We start from the raw sequence: 16,522 nt of genomic DNA, 5'->3' as shown, positions 1-16,522 counted from the left end.
GCGGGGGGAGACGGGAGACGGCTCCCGGCAGGGGAGCAGAGACGCCTGCCCACCAGTGCAGAAGCCAGGCAAAACACGGGCTGCTAGACTTCCACGCAGGGAGAGGTTGGAGCTCCACGTCCGTGCTGGCGCAAACTGTGACCCCTCGACATGACCGGTGTCGGTGCAAGAGCAGGCAAACGAGGGGCGTGGGATGAACGCCTTCCTAGTCCGTGGGAAAATCCAGAAGCACGGTGGCTTCCTGGCCTTGGGCTGGCCAGAGAATAAAGACAAAGGCTAACATTAAATTTACACCGCGAGAACATCATGCGAGAGAAAAAGGCAAAAAGGCTGTATTTGTATTTGGAGAGACTGAGTTAATGGGGTTATGGCCTGCAGCTCATGCACACTACCGTAATACAAAATGCACTGGTACCATACAATCAAATCATCTAGTCTGTTAGCAGGATGCGTCCTAAAATGTGCCTTTACGTGTTAAGCCTTTCACAGAAGAGATTTGTAATCTTCTCTTATTTTCATAATGCCATACACGCCATTAAATACACAGTGTGTATGCCTCTGGAAACATTCCCAGTAACAGCCATTTCTATTTTATTTGCCTCTACAGGAAAAAGGGAAACACTTTTGAGAGCAAAAAATACCTACCTGCTCATCATTCACACCTCAATTTCCTCAGGAAATCAAAAATACTGTTTTTAACAGTCTACCTTTAGTTCACCACTGAATCTGACTTTCATCTCCACGGAATGAAACTTGGTTAGAAGCTTATCAAGGAACTGAATTCATAAATGTCTAGACTGACTGGCACAGAAATAAAGATACACTGAGTAGGGCAGTAGCTCTCAGCAGCAATCAATAATCTTCTGCTAATGCTGTTCTGACTTCAGTCTCTACATGTTCAACTTCTGCTAAACAGAAGAAACTGGCAAATATTTAGCCAATTCAGTAACTTATTTTTAGATGAAACCTTTTAGATGAGGTCAGGGCCTTGTGCAGTACTCTCAACACGGAACAGTGACTTTAAAAGCATAACTGCTTGACCTAATTTAACCACAGGCCAGGCATTACTCCCTTTATAAATTTAAGGTAATATGAAGACGACCCTACGAACACAGCGCTGGTCCCACCTGCTGAGCATCCTTTGCTCCTCACCTCCCACTGTGGTAACCCTGCACAGGCCATTTTGCAGGGGGGGGAACTCCACACAGCGCTGCCCCAAGCCATTCCCTGCTTTGGCTGAAACATCGCAGCCTGGTTTCCATTTTCTTGCCTATTTAGGACTGTAACCTCCCGGTGGAAAAAGCTCTCAGACATCTGTGAGTCCTTGTCAAGAAGGCTGAAGAGAGCATGGGCTCAAGGACACAGAGATGGTTCAGGCGGAGTAATAATGTCATTGCCAACACCCTGACTCCTGGGGCTCTACCAGTGAACAGCCAGCCACCACACCAACCATACGGTACAGCCTGAAACAGGCGTCCAGCAAGTGGTGCGAGTCAAGCAGCCTGCGACATGCTCAGGGATGTTGCTTCCCAGACGCCACAGGGCCAAGCGAAGCCGGACAGCGTAGTGCACCACGCACTGGCTTCAGAGCACAGTATTAAAAGGGAAAAAATATTAATCCTGCTTTCATATCATAAATTTGTACTATTTATTCTTTCTTCATTTAGTTTTCAACAACGTTTAGCATTTGATTCTGTTCCTATCCAAGATATTAACAGCTATTCCAAAACTTTAATGCAAACAAACACAAAGAAAGTATTACTGGAAACCTGAGCCAGGAAATAGTGAAAGTTAGTGAAAATATGACAATGTAATGCTCTACAGGCAAATGGCACAAACAGGGTAAATTTTACATATGGAAAATCCAATCTGCTGTGTCTTTTACTCACCGTTTGATGACTCCGGTCACAGTAGCGCAGTCCAAAGTAATCTATCTCCACTAGGTTTAAGTGACGAAATACGTAGCCCAGGACAACCGACCCTTTCGTTGACTTCTGTGGGAAAGAATTTACAGAGCCTTTTCACAAAGATGCTCTGCCTTTGTCAGCTATGTGCAGTGGCATTCATGCATTCAGTTAGCTTTGTCTAAAAAAAAAAGGGAGGCAGTTCCCAGTACCTTTAACAAAAATTTCAGCTGTACAGAAGAAAATATTTTGTCCTCATACATATTTAATCAATCATTCTGTAAATACTATTAGGTAGCTGGCAGGTCAATAGTTACAAAATACAAAACAAACAAAAAAACCCTACTCAAAAGTACTTGCATAAGCACGACGCTGGTGAACCTTGCATTCTTCTAGAAAACTTCTGTTCTCTGATCAAAATTCTAATCCCCATGACGTACTGTAATTCTAAAATCATACTCTTCCTTCCAGTACAGGCCTGTCACTCAAACTCTGACAACGAAGATCAGGAGGCAAAACTTTGCCCTTAAGATCTAAATTATACATCATTAGCTGCTCTGTTACTACTCTTTGTAAAGAAGGTTAAGTTTTCTTTTAAAGTATTTTTGATAGTAGAAGTGGGAGCAATCCAACACCCTGAATTGAAATAATCTCATTGTTTTCTTGAATAGTACTTCATTAAGGGTCTACGCCAGTATTTGCAAACAATGCTGGGGACAGTATTGCAAACAACATTGTACTGTTGAGAATGCGTGATAAAAAGCTCACTTCCGCCTGAATGCCTCTTATTTGTTGGTTCACCTGGCAGCCAACAGCAAACAGACTAGGAAGACTGATTACACAGAATGATCCCCGTCAGAATCAATTAGAGCCTTTGTCTATTACAGCCCTAAGTTCCACAAGAAAATATGGACATAACTCATAATTAGGTTTTGGTTAACTGCTTCATAATGTATAAACTGATAGGTTGTAGTAAAATCACCGGAGAGAAAAGAAAGAGGAAGAGGAAGCTGTTTCTGCTGTTTCATTTTTTAGCCAACGCACAAATAATTTCAAAATTTAAATGGCAAATAAAAATCATCTAATAAAAAATCATCTAATTTAGCTTTGCTGGTCAAGTATCAATCACATAACGACAATGAAGATGCATCCACCTTTTTTCAGCAGGTGCACTTGGTCAGGATTTGTACCTCGTCACACGGGCAGGGCCAATACAACAATTTCAGATGGCCACTCATGCTCTAAGCAAGCCATGACAAGGTAAACATCTCTGGTAGGCTGGGAATTGTGTATCCATGCTATTCACCAGATTTACTACATATTTGCTTAAACCAGGACATGTTCTTGAAAAGTTCTCAGTGTGTAAGAGTCTAAAGCCATCATACAGGTTGTTTACGCTAAGCAACTGTAATTACATATTCCCTCAGTATTTACAGTGAGACTTAATGATCAGCCACAAAACAGAAAACAATTTGGGGGAAAACATGACTAAGGTAAGCTGAAATTCACTAAATCTCATTTTAGCATTTTGGATAAAGCAGAGCAATACTGTGATTTTATCATCAGATTCCTCAACAAGAAACTGAACTTAGGTTGTAAGAACAACGCGAGACAAGAATCAGCCCCTCTTAGCTACAGAGTGACTATCAGGAGCACTACAGCAAAAAGACAGAAACAAAACAAAACACACCTTAAAAAAAGTTTTAAAAAATACAGGTTAAATTATTAGACAGCAGGGATTCACAACTGAAGCAGTAATTGTCCTGCCTCATTTTATCTTTAAGTCAGTTGTTATTCAAAGAAGCAGGGGAGATGTCCCACTAAAAAGCACATAGCTATCTCATCATTCATACGTCATATAAGGCAAATTGGAACCATTGGAACCATTTCCGTTACCATTTAAACAGTACAACAATGTCTTGGGAACCTAGGATTGGACAGGCGTCTCTAGAAACAGACACAGGAAAAGCTCAAAATAAACAAGCAGCCCTGACTCCAAACGACACGCACAGATAAATGATGGCGACACTTCCAACCGGGTACTAAACATCAGAAGAGTATTGTAGACAGAAGGAGCTCCCCCACCAGCTGCTCAGAGCCACAGGGGCTTGACACGGTTGGCCAAAGTGTGGTTAGTAAACCCCTGCAGAAGGCATAGAAAGGGCTGCCTGCACCCTGGCTTACAGGGGACAGGGAGTGGTGCCCACCAAAGCCATGCTGAGCTCCTGAGACCGTGAAGCTCAAACCTGCTTGCTTTCAATGAGCTTTCCACTCTTTGGCTGACCAGTAATGTTATTCATAGCGTCAGTTAGTTTTATCAGCAGAATTAAGAAATAGTAATCCAGCAGCAAAGATGAAGCTGTCAATTTTCCATTCAGGCACCTTACAATAATAATACACACTCCTGGTAGTAATCAGAGACACTAACATAACAAAGAAGCTTAAGTGTTACAGGAGTTTAACTCTGCACCAGTTTAGGATTCAGCTAGCCCTCTTAGCTGGAAGTCTTCTTCAGTCAGCTGAGGACTGCAATGGGCTCTACATAAAGAGTCTTTGGGACAGCTTTCCTCCTGTGGAGGCTAAAGCTAGCGTGTTATCCCCAAGAAAGACACACGTTTCACACCTGGTTTGGCTGACATTAAAGACTCCCTTCTTTCCTTTCAGAGATAAATGGTAACAATGTGTAAAAAGCTTTTTAACTGCTTTTTACTTATATTGCTAGGCTGAGAGAAAACATAAATGCCTCTTTATTTATTCTCTTGACACAGCTCAGTTAACACTTCCATCGTTGCAGGTCCTGCAGAAACAGGTGGTCCAGCTGTGGGGAAATGCTGAGCAAAACCATCCAACTTACAATGGCTGGGGGTGCTCCACCTCTACAGCAGCAAGATGCTCAACACTTTGGTTATCCTCAGCCAAAACAGACTGTGTGCAATAGTCTCTGTAGCCCTCCTCGCCAACCCCTTTCACATCCTTCAGCAATGCCTGCCTGTACACCAGGCAGTGCTTCCCAAGGGAACTGCCAGGATGAGAGCCAGCAGGTATCCCCACACCCCTCTAACCTCACCTTCCTCAACCTCGTATTTTCCCAGCACCAAGGAGCACTCTTTAGGTAAAACACTGACCCTTGCTGAAACCACTGCAACTTCATTTTCAATTAAAGTTCTCATTTTAAGCCACATGATTTCAGGATTCCACGCAAGTAAATTGCCTCTTCAAACAGTGTTAAGAAAGCAATTTTGCTGATGAATCTGTAAGTGGATTCATCTACTTCTCAGTCCTGAAATACATTTTTACTGCAGTTGAAGAAAGTTTTGCTTTCTCAGAAAACTCAGAAAAGCCATCTTATTTCCCCTGATAAAATTACAGCAAAATTCAGCAAACTGCAAACTAAAACTATCAAAGATGTTAACAGGATTACATTCACATCATATGGCACTGCAAAAATTACATAATCTGCCTTGCATTAAGCTCAGACTTGCTAGAGGCTTGCATTCTTAGGGGTAAACCCAAGAATATTTGAAAGTATCATCAGCAATGCTTTCAAGAGAGAACAAAGAATTGTTCAAATGAGTCATAACATCTTGCTTTACATGTTAGCACCATGGCTTCATAAACCAGAAAGGCAGGTTTCTACTGGCTAAAGAAAATGACAGCCAGAACATTCAGGAGGGATCTCATTTAATTGTTTTTTTTTTAATCAAAAAGAAATCGTTCTTTTAATAATGGTACATACAGTACTATATTTTAACACATAACATATGTATATTTAGTCACCAGGAATTCTTACCTTCCACACTGCTTGTTGCTTTTTAGCTCCAGTGACGTTTTTCTAGGTTGAAATTTTTTGATTTTCTCTTTTGTGTTGTACACAGCAGTGCAGGCCAAATCAGATCCATGATCCATGTTAACTGAATTTAAAGACAAGGCAAGACGTGCAGCAATGTCTGCCTCAGCAGGATGCTAGTCCCTCTCTTGAAAGAAAAGTGCTGGGTCATGAAGCCTCTTTTTATTAAAGACAAAATAAAAAACACATCGATTCTTTTAGTTCAAGCACCCATCATGAAACCTTTCTCCTGAAAGTAATTCAATCGACAGACTAACTCTTACAACTTCATAAATGCTAAGGTAGATGCAGATGAATTCATGAGCCTTCGCTCAAAAAAAAGGCTTAAAACTTTGGTTGAACATAACCATTGTCTTTTGAGATGCCTCCCTCCACCGCAACCATTGCTAGAGTCTATTGGGAAGTCACACCTGATGCAGAATTAGTTATTCTGGCAAGAGATAACAATACAGAACAAGAGCAGCAGGTTTCTAATGCTGAACAAGGGAGTTTATATTAGAGTATGGAAAAACAAGGAGGATGCTCTGGGGAATGACACACAATCATGCTGAGATATTCAGAAACACCTGTGTAAGATCCCCACATCTCCCTGTCAAGTAGAGGACTGCGTGGGTCGTGCTGCTCACAAGCCCTCCGAGAGGGAAGCGCATTTGATCTGCTACCTATGTGCTAGACAGCAGCTCCTGCCCACGCAGTACACGAGGTGCTCTGTACGCGCTGGCGATGGAGCCTGGGCACCGGCACTTTCCCCGCCGGTGCGCCGGGAAGGGCAGAGAGCAAGCACAGCTCTTGACATGCGTGTCAGCACCGCCCCACCTGCGTCGACCAGCCAGACAGATTCAGTATACTGAGGCAGACATACTCCAGACAGTAAACTTTACATAGCGTTTTCAGAGACCAAACACCAATATTTTGCCCTAAGTAAAGGCCCTCTCCTAAGGAGAGATGGAAGTTATGCACAAAAGCAGCATACAGTCATGCAATTGAGGGTGAGCAGAGCCACCAGTTCATCCTATTCCTGGTAGATACGTAACAGAAACAGGTGTCTCCAAACAGCACCCTCTCACTGTTCTTTTTTGTCTATTTTTCCCTCTCAGAAGCTCAGAAAAGACCAGACACCACCACAGTTTCTATCACCTTCCATCTATAAAAGCAGCAAGGCACAAGGCTCTAAAATCAAAGTTCTTGGTGGTCTTTAACGACACAGAGTAAGCACCCCTTTTCCCCAAGGCAGTCAACCAGCCAGGCCTCAATTTGCACGCTGCGTGTTCAAGCAGAGAAAAATCTTCAAATTAACAATGCTAAATATTTACAAATACTCACCTAGATAAAACAGCTTGACCTTAATTTGCAGAATGCATGTCCAAACAGAGAAGAATTTACATTAGTGTTATTTTTATACGTGCAGACATTCCCCAACACAATCACATAACAGAAGGAAATACTTTGAGAAACTGAGGATTTAACACATGCAAATGTAATACCACAGTCTGCCCTAAGTATACATCATACAAATGCACCCTACAAACTGTACTAATCCATCCCTCCCTCTCTCCTCGTCTTTCAATGACAGCAGACAGAGCAACCTGTTTTCAGAGTTTTTTTCTGAGAACTCCTCACAAATTTACGGACACGTGTACAGACCTCCCCATCTCTGTTCCCAAGAACTCGACACAGCGCCTGATCTGTCTGCTGGGTGTAACCTACGGCACTGACTTTTCAGTGCTGTATGTTAAGATGCCTGTAGACTCGTTTTGTTTTTACTAATGGTCAATCTAACACATTCCAGTTAGAAAATGCTATTCTAGAAAAATGCCCAAAGGTTCATCTTATTTGTCTGGTTTTGCAATTAGTGTATCTGTCCCGAATTTATAAATACCTTCAAAAATCCACTTAGGGGCCAACTCCTTAGGAGAGGGGAAGGTTCCTGGGAGCAGAGTCTCCAGCTAGTTAAACCTCTCCCCCTGTAACTGCTGGCTAGAGTGGACTTTGAGGCTTTGTCATAGATAGATGTAAACTGATCTACTTGATTCTGAGAAAAGATACATAGAAGAAAAAACTTAAAAACAAATATTTAACAAAATATTTCACTTATGGGAAACTACTTCAGCCCAGTGGGCTCCTTTATTAAGGGTAGATATAAGCAACTATATTTACTTGGTATAGTAATGCAATTTGTACATGCACACACATTATAAGAAATGCTCCAAGCAGGAATCAAAGTCCAGAAAAGAAAACAATGGGCAATTAGAGCAAGCAAATAAGTAATGGAAAGGCAACTAAATTTTGGAAATGTAATTAAATACTTACTAATGCTTTAAAATTGAACTCTCATCAGCCATGAATGGTATTTTGTAAAATGGCAGCAACTAGTTCTGTGTGGAGGGATTCTGGCCATAACAATTTTATTTAAAAATCGGTTGACTAATATTAACATTATCCAGTTCACTAACATCTACATTTACCTATGACAGGTGAGTTAACGTACCAACAATAATGCATTTCAACTTTTCACAGAAAAGAGCGCTTATGAAGAACTGAGTACCAATGATCATTTCCATCATTCCCATGCACTTTGAATAATTCCTACATCAAAAAAAAACCCCATTATAATCATAATGAAATTCGAAAATACAGCATACAACCACTCATTTGAAATGGTTAAGCTGTTGGCTACTATTATTTTTCTACTTTTCTGAAAATACTCTTCACACATAGCTCTGTGACCTGGTGTACCTTCTTGTCAGGCAGGGGCTCTGCGCATCCTGATTAGGGATGCTCCAGAAATAGACCACAAGCACCTGGCGAGGCAGAAGAGAAGTACACGCGAATTTATCATGCATGCACTCTTCATGCACTCTCAGAGACTTGCTTTAAATAATTGCCATGAATATGGAAGACGCGACCCTCTGGACCCGCCAAAGGCTGCGAAGCCGCAAGACAGGAGGAGGCCCTTTTCTCCCGGAACGGCGAGCGGCTCCGTGGTGGAGCGCCTGGTGGAGGACGAGAGCCCGCGCCCCAGCCCTGGGCCGCCCGGCAGCGGGCGGCGGGCGCCCGGCAGGGGGGGCAGGGGGGCCCAACCCGCCGGCGGCTCTGCAGGAAGCCCCGCGGCGGGCAGGCTGCCCGCAGGCGCGCGCTGCCCTGGGGCTCGGGGGAGCAGGGGTCGCGCTGCCCACCCGGAACAGCGCCCGCACGGGGAGCCCGCGGAGCCGGCTTCACCCTAACCTCACCCGCCGGCACCGCGCCACCGCCCCCGCGGGCAAACCCCACCAGCAGGAAAAGCAGCGGGGCTCTGCGACTCTTCCCCAAAGGAGAGCGCACAAAAACGCTCCTGCTCCCAACCCAGGGAAGCCCTCTGCAAGTGCAGAGGCGGCGGGCCTTCGTCCTTTCCACAGGGCAACGCCCAGGGCTCCCGAGCCCCTTCGTCCTGACCTGCACCACCTCCAGAGGACGGCTCTGCTTCGCACCCAGCCCCAGCTGCCTCCCGAAGTGCCTCAGCAGAGCTCACGCTACAGAAGGAGCAGCTCTACATCATCGGGGTGTGCATGTCGCGGAGGGGAAGATGCAAAAGATCCACAGAAATGTTGTGCTCTGAAGGGCTTGTTTAATGGAGAGGGCTACTCTTTTTTTCTTGTATTTCCCCCTCTCTTCTTTCCCTGCGTCACCGATGTCAGAGCCAGAAAGAAAAGGAGCCTCTGTCCTTTCAAGAAATGAATTCTCTCTTTGTCTCTTCCATTAATTTTGCATCTGAGAAGGATTCCACTGTTTTTCTAGTAACTTTTTCTCTTCAGCTTCCTTAATGTTTCTTGATTGAATGACAATGAGACAGTTCAGTTAACTGAATCAAATGATAAACAAAGCTGAGTCTGATACTAACACCTTTGCTTTTGAAGAAGGAAAATACGAGAAATCTTTCAAAAATGTTTTTTGAACTAAGCTTGGTAGAGGGCTCCAAGATGTGAGTTAACACAGATTTAAAGCTCTGCATTATTCCATCATTGGCCTTAAGGGGAGTGGAAAAAAGTTAAAGAACAAATTGAGGATTTATTTGGGAATTACCATTATAAGTTGCTAACTCCATGACCAGAGCTTTGAAAAGACTTAGAGAAAGTAAGTGGAGGCTAGACTGAAAACAAAAAAAAAAAAGTGGGATGACACAGGTAAAAGTCAGGGAGTAGCAGAAGTAAGTATCGTAAGAAACAGAAGAAGAGGCTATTTACACTCAGGAGTTATACTGAAGGAAAGTATGGTCAAGAGGTTAACAGTGTCACCAGGGCCGAGAGCAAGTGCTAAGCAGGACATCAAGCTTGGGCTTTGCTTGGGGTGAGGGGGTGTGAGGTGGTGGTTTGCTCTTTGGTCAGAGCGCCTTGTGGTGCTCTGTACAAACAAGCTTTTGCAGGTATGCTCCGCTCTGACAGTACAGCTATTCATTCTGAATGAATGAAATGGCAAATTAAAGTATTAATGAGATGTATACTGATCTTTTCTCCCTCCCATTCTTCTTGCTCCTAAAAAATCCCCAAACAATCCAACATAAAAAACCCCCACCATTCTGCTAACAGCTTGAGCCAACTTCTTATAACAAGACTGTAACCGTATTACTACTCTGCTTAACAGCTGAAGTGGTAGTAAAATCCTGAAACATTTCGACAGAATGACTGTCTCCTCTTTAATTTCTAACATTTTCTCTTTCTGAAAGCCTTTTAGTATTTAGCTCTTTACTGACATTCTCCCTTGACAGTCTTGCACTTAAAGCAGTTAATCAAAGCACGTGACATATTTAAATTGTAAGTTCTTGTACTCTAAAACTGCTGTGCATAATGAGCTTAAAGTGCTCCATAAAAATGCATACAACACCTAATTTAAAAGAAGTCTTCAGACCTATGACCAAAGGAAAAGTTAGGAATGTTAGAAGTGAGGCATTAGTACTTAAAGAGCCTCCCTTTTGCACATAGGCAGAAATCATGAAGTCTATCAAAGAGGTGGAATAGAACCAAACATACCAGAACTAGACGATTAAAACAAAAACATTGTACTTTTGTATTTATGCTGCAATTTGTATTTTGTATGTACATCGACGGAACCAACCCAAGAAATACTGCTCCAGTACAATATGAAGAAATAAAGGAAACAGGGCAAAAGAAGTAAGAAAAATAAGGCAAAAAACTGAAAAGGTGACAAAATTGTATTTGAAAATGCTTTGGAACAGATTTATTTCAATACAACACAAAATAAGCAAGATCAAAAAAAGATTTTTAAAATTGCAAGGAATTTATATGAGAAAGGTTTCAAGGAAGGCTTCAATGAATGGAAAAGGGTTTTGCAGAAACCACGTCAAGAAAATTAACTAGAAAACGTGGGACACTTCCTTTATTTGGAATGAACGTGCCAAAAGTCAGCACATCATCTTTTCTCTGCCAGGAGAAGACTCTGCTGAGGCACTTCGGGAGGCAGCTGGGGCTGGGTGCGAAGCAGAGCCGTCCTCTGGAGGTGGTGCAGGTCAGGACGAAGGGGCTCGGGAGCCCTGGGCGTTGCCCTGTGGAAAGGACGAAGGCCCGCCGCCTCTGCACTTGCAGAGGGCTTCCCTGGGTTGGGAGCAGGAGCGTTTTTGTGCGCTCTCCTTTGGGGAAGAGTCGCAGAGCCCCGCTGCTTTTCCTGCTGGTGGGGTTTGCCCGCGGGGGCGGTGGCGCGGTGCCGGCGGGTGAGGTTAGGGTGAAGCCGGCTCCGCGGGCTCCCCGTGCGGGCGCTGTTCCGGGTGGGCAGCGCGACCCCTGCTCCCCCGAGCCCCAGGGCAGCGCGCGCCTGCGGGCAGCCTGCCCGCCGCGGGGCTTCCTGCAGAGCCGCCGGCGGGTTGGGCCCCCCTGCCCCCCCTGCCGGGCGCCCGCCGCCCGCTGCCGGGCGGCCCAGGGCTGGGGCGCGGGCTCTCGTCCTCCACCAGGCGCTCCACCACGGAGCCGCTCGCCGTTCCGGGAGAAAAGGGCCTCCTCCTGTCTTGCGGCTTCGCAGCCTTTGGCGGGTCCAGAGGGTCGCGTCTTCCATATTCATGGCAATTATTTAAAGCAAGTCTCTGAGAGTGCATGAAGAGTGCATGCATGATAAATTCGCGTGTACTTCTCTTCTGCCTCGCCAGGTGCTTGTGGTCTATTTCTGGAGCATCCCTAATCAGGATGCGCAGAGCCCCTGCCTGACAAGAAAACATCATGGTATTTTAATTTGCTGCTCTCCTACGGGCTAGTCAAGCTATTTCTTTCACCTGTCAATTGCAAAGTGCATATTTTGCTACTGAATTCCATGGAGTCTACACTGCAACCAATCAACAACAACTTTTTAATATATGAACTTGCAGTTCATATATGAGTGCTTATTTTCAGTTTAAGATTCACTTGTGTTTGAACATATTTTCATTGAAACACATACTGTCCTTTTACAGTATATGTAATGATGATTTGCCACATCCCGAAAAAGCTTTTCCAAAGATTATATAATTTTAATTATGTAAAAGTTTTATTTCAAGTTTGATAGAGTTTAACTTCTCATTTTGACAGACACTAGAAAATTACTTACTCCTGCAATGTTGACAGAAGGCAAAAGGATACATTTGTTATCCTAAAAAATGTACGTACTTTTTCTATACAGCTTTGATAACTTGATTTCTTCCCATAAAACTGATTTGATTCTACTGGAAACTTCATTCTCATTAAAATTTCTCATAATAAGCATCTGGAATTTTGTTCGCAAAAATTAAAGATTGAAATTTTTTAAAATGCACCTTTTTTTTTTTTTTAACCAGACATTCCTCATGAAAGCAATGGAAGATACACTGCAGGTGGTTTTGTTCTAAAAGTAGTTTTCTAGACATGCTCATTAGCAAACCCCCGCACACAAAAAACAGTCACCGTGTTTGCACCAGGACAGGAATAAGTTATCCATTAGCGGGCTGTAATGGCTGCTAATGGGGAACTCTATACACCTGCATTCTCTCCTGCCCCTTCTAGAGTTTCTGGCTGTCCTGAAGAGCTGCTACCCAGTGCCACACGCTGCACAGGGTCATATTACCATTTTACTGGTACTGGGCTGCATTCAACTTTAACAACCTTAACCGAATAAAAAACAAACAAAGAAGCCCCTCCATGGGAAAGGAAGGACTCTAACAGACCCGCAGCAGCAGAGAGGGACGAAAAGGACGTATCTGTCACAGCTACTAGCTGCTCTTCACCCTCTGACTAGTGCTGCCTGCCCCCTCACCCCCACGCTCACAGGAAGGATGCCTCATTCAGCTGTCAATCAATTCCTGAATCATTCGGCTGACAATCAATTCCTGAATCACTGCAGACTTCAGCCCTGCATATTCAGATAAGCCAGAATCCAAGCCAGGTTTTTTTTGAAGAATGATATCCCTGCACATAAACAAACACACAAAGCAACTGTCAAGTTCAAATAACGACACACAAAATAAAAAATGAAAGCATTAAAGCAACCTGCAAACTGCTAATTCAGCCGCTTGCATGTTCCCCCCCCACCCAACTCACACAGGACTTTCATTGTCTTCTCCTCGGGATCATTGCTCATCCCTGGCTGCCAGTCCTGAGCTCCTTAATTAGATCTACCGACCATGCCAGGGTTTTTTTTCCTGTTTTCCCTAACCACTTCCCAGTTCCTTGTCCTTTCCTACCACCTGCCTCTTTCCAGATAGCATCCTCCATACTCACACTCCCCTGTCACATTCATCGCTGCTTCCCTCAGCCCGCATATTCCTTGAATTCCCTGTGCACGGAATCACAGACCCCTCACCCCCACTCTGCTTTGACCCTTCTCCAGTCTACTTCCTCACTCCCTCCCGCCCATTTGGCCCTTGTCCCCACAAGAATCCAGCCAGGAAATTTCTCCAGTGTTGTGGGACAAGTAACGCAGAAACACATCTGACAGCTCCAGATGCTAGAAAATTGTTTTAAGTTCTGGTGCCCAAACTCATGCAGTGGCCCACCAGGACCTGATAGCGATGGTAGGAGACAGCATCCTTACAGGATTTAACTGATAAAGTTTGAGGAAATCTTCCGAGAGAGTTATTTCAGCACCACAAACGGGCTTATTGTGGGCATATCTTTAAAAGAAAGAGAACACCACATCTCTGGCATGGTGACCATACTGATAGCAATTATCTAGTCTTTGCTTCAAGAGTTTCTCAGACAAAAGTTGTCTGGGTTTCTTTTTGACAGCCAACTTTCTCCCTTGCTTCACTCTTGGAAATAACTAAACTGTTTTGAACAAAACTTTGTGAAATAACATTACTCATCACAGAGTTCAAAACTTGATGACTGGCAAACTTACAAACAGACCAAGCAACTTTAGCAGTGGTAACCAGCTTCTTCTCCCTACCATCTTCCCTTCAGGAAGATCCCACAAGCTTTTCAGACTGAATTTATAGCTATTTCCTCAGAGATTTTATTAAAAAGTCAGTATTATTCTGAACTAGTTCTTGGCATAGAGCTGTAGCGATAACCCAGCTTCTTTTGAAAAAGTAATGCACAAAATATTCTGTGTGGTTTTAAGGGAAACTGTGGCCTATTTTAGCCAGTTCTTTTTTTCCCTGTGACCTCCATTCCTTCCACCTCTTAGCAATTAAATCTTTCAAGTGGTAACTTGATGTTAATCCCAGTGATTCAGACAAGCACACTACTCTCTCACTTAGTATTCATTTGTTCCCTAAAATGGTTGATATATTTTGAAGTGCCTTTATATGCTATGGGAAAACTGCGTATACATAAGAGCACAATTTTGCATGTTCACGTACAAGGAAACGGTAAGTCACTGTTCAACCAGTCAACACTCAGTAGCTACTTGACTATCAACACTAAACCTGTGTTGAAAGTTTATAGCACATAACATTATAGCCAGCCTTCTGAAAAATGTCTTTATTGACCTGTAAAGATTTTATACACTGCAGTTTTGATTATGCATAGGAAATAAGATTTCATATGCACTGTATATCTTTAAAGATCATCCACAATGATTTTTCGAAAACTGCATGTACAACCTGTCATGATTAACTCGTAAACTCATCAATAAAAATAAAATTACCACAATCTGTTTATTTTTAATAAATGTTTAACATATAGAGGTTGTTGGGGAAAGGTGTTTTTAACATGAGAATAAAAACCAAAGAACTGCTATACCTTGGCTTTGAAATCTCTTCCTACAGAAGGAAGGTTTTTGTTCTTTGATATGGAACCTACAAGAAACTGAATATTTTATACATGGTATAATATGATATGTATGATATACATATATATATGGTATATAGAGATATACGGTGGCTGCCTACCTGTGCTAATGAAAATATTCCACATACTGAAGAAACAAAAATAAAACAAAAACCTTACTTAATCACCACTTCTGTAATACATCTCCATGAAGGAGAATATAAAGAGATTATATACATGTGCAACACTGGATGAATTTTTTCACTCCCAGCTGATAGGCAGATTAGTGATAAGCATAGCATAAAGATCTATACACAAATATAGCACACAGAATTTTGCAGAACTAGACCCTTTCCTCTCTACATTTAGTACAAAACTAATGAATATGTCTGTTCATTAACAAAAGTGTTCACAGAGGTGTGAACAGTTAACCCCTCAATGCTCATAGTCTAAATACTGTGACTGTAATGAAAAATGCATCCTTGCAGCATCTTCAGTATCAGACTGAAGAGGTTAATTAATTAATTAATTAATTAATGCCTCAGGCATGCTATCCTTTGCTAGTGGGGGTGGCTATCTGCTGTACTCCATGAGTCTGCTCACACATCTCATGCAAGAAGGAAAACAGTTTTTAAAATAGCTTTCTGAATAAAGACATGAAATCACAAACATATCTCACATTCGAAAAAAATGTCGATTAATACCAGAAGGCAAAAAAACTCTGTTTAGAAGCCACCGGTGATGTGAAAATAACTCATTCAGCTTTTTCACTCAGAGGTAATTTTGATAATTAGAGTGAAAACCTGATCCTGTTTAAATCAATATGAATTTTATTACTGACTTTTGAAGCAGAGGATTTTAGATTAATGTTAGAAGTAAGATTTATGAAGTCTTCAGTCTAACCTCTGCGTAAGGCCAACAATTGCTCACAGTGGACCTACTAGAGCCATGAGCTTAATCACCTTTGTTTGGACCTAAGCCGTAAAGAGCTCCCAGCTCCCTCTCAGTCATCTAATAGAGTAAAAACTGATGATTGTAATCAAAGCAAAATAAACTATGAAACTGATATTAAAAACTTTTCTGTTTAAATCACAAGCCTGCAGGTAAGCCACTAGTTTATTGCCAGAAGTCTCCATCACAGCATCTCCAGTTCTGTTGCAGTTGTACTCTGCCACAGAGCACTAGATAAACCTCAGACGACCATACTTTAAAGTGAATTAATTTAAAGTACTGGATATGCCCAGTGCACTTTTTTCACTGCAGGCAAATCATAACATGTTCTGCAGACTAGACAGTTAAATTTCAAATAGAAAATCACTACTTTCATTTTTAGCTTGCTTGAAATGTATTTGGTTATATCCATTTTTTGAAGCCAAAATGATTCACCTTTGATCTGTGTTGAATACAAGACTTTTGGCAACATCGCTTTTGTTTACATTAAATATAGCTTACTGTGTGATTTGGACATGATCCTATTCACACTGAAATCCAAAGGCAAAAAACAACTTTCATTTGAAGACAAGAGGCTCACATCCTTCAGTTTTGATCTGATTGGTTGAGGAGAAAATAAT

At 42.6% G+C, this 16,522-nt stretch overlaps 1 protein-coding gene across 1 annotated transcript in view; it reads right to left on the bottom strand.

Annotated features, from left to right (window-relative positions):
• EPB41L4A (erythrocyte membrane protein band 4.1 like 4A) overlaps positions 1-16,522 on the bottom strand; it is a 135,714-nt gene that overhangs the window by 79,857 nt on the left and 39,335 nt on the right. Inside the window, exon 2 of the mRNA XM_075136683.1 lies at positions 1,890-1,994. Coding sequence (XP_074992784.1) covers positions 1,890-1,994 — 105 coding nt within the window. The remainder of the gene's footprint in view (positions 1-1,889; positions 1,995-16,522) is intronic.

Source organism: Calonectris borealis, chromosome Z (assembly GCF_964195595.1).
Source record: "Calonectris borealis chromosome Z, bCalBor7.hap1.2, whole genome shotgun sequence".
Classification (NCBI taxonomy): domain Eukaryota; kingdom Metazoa; phylum Chordata; class Aves; order Procellariiformes; family Procellariidae; genus Calonectris; species Calonectris borealis.
Note: the sequence above shows the minus strand (reverse complement) of the source record. Positions and strands in the feature narration are given on the sequence as shown.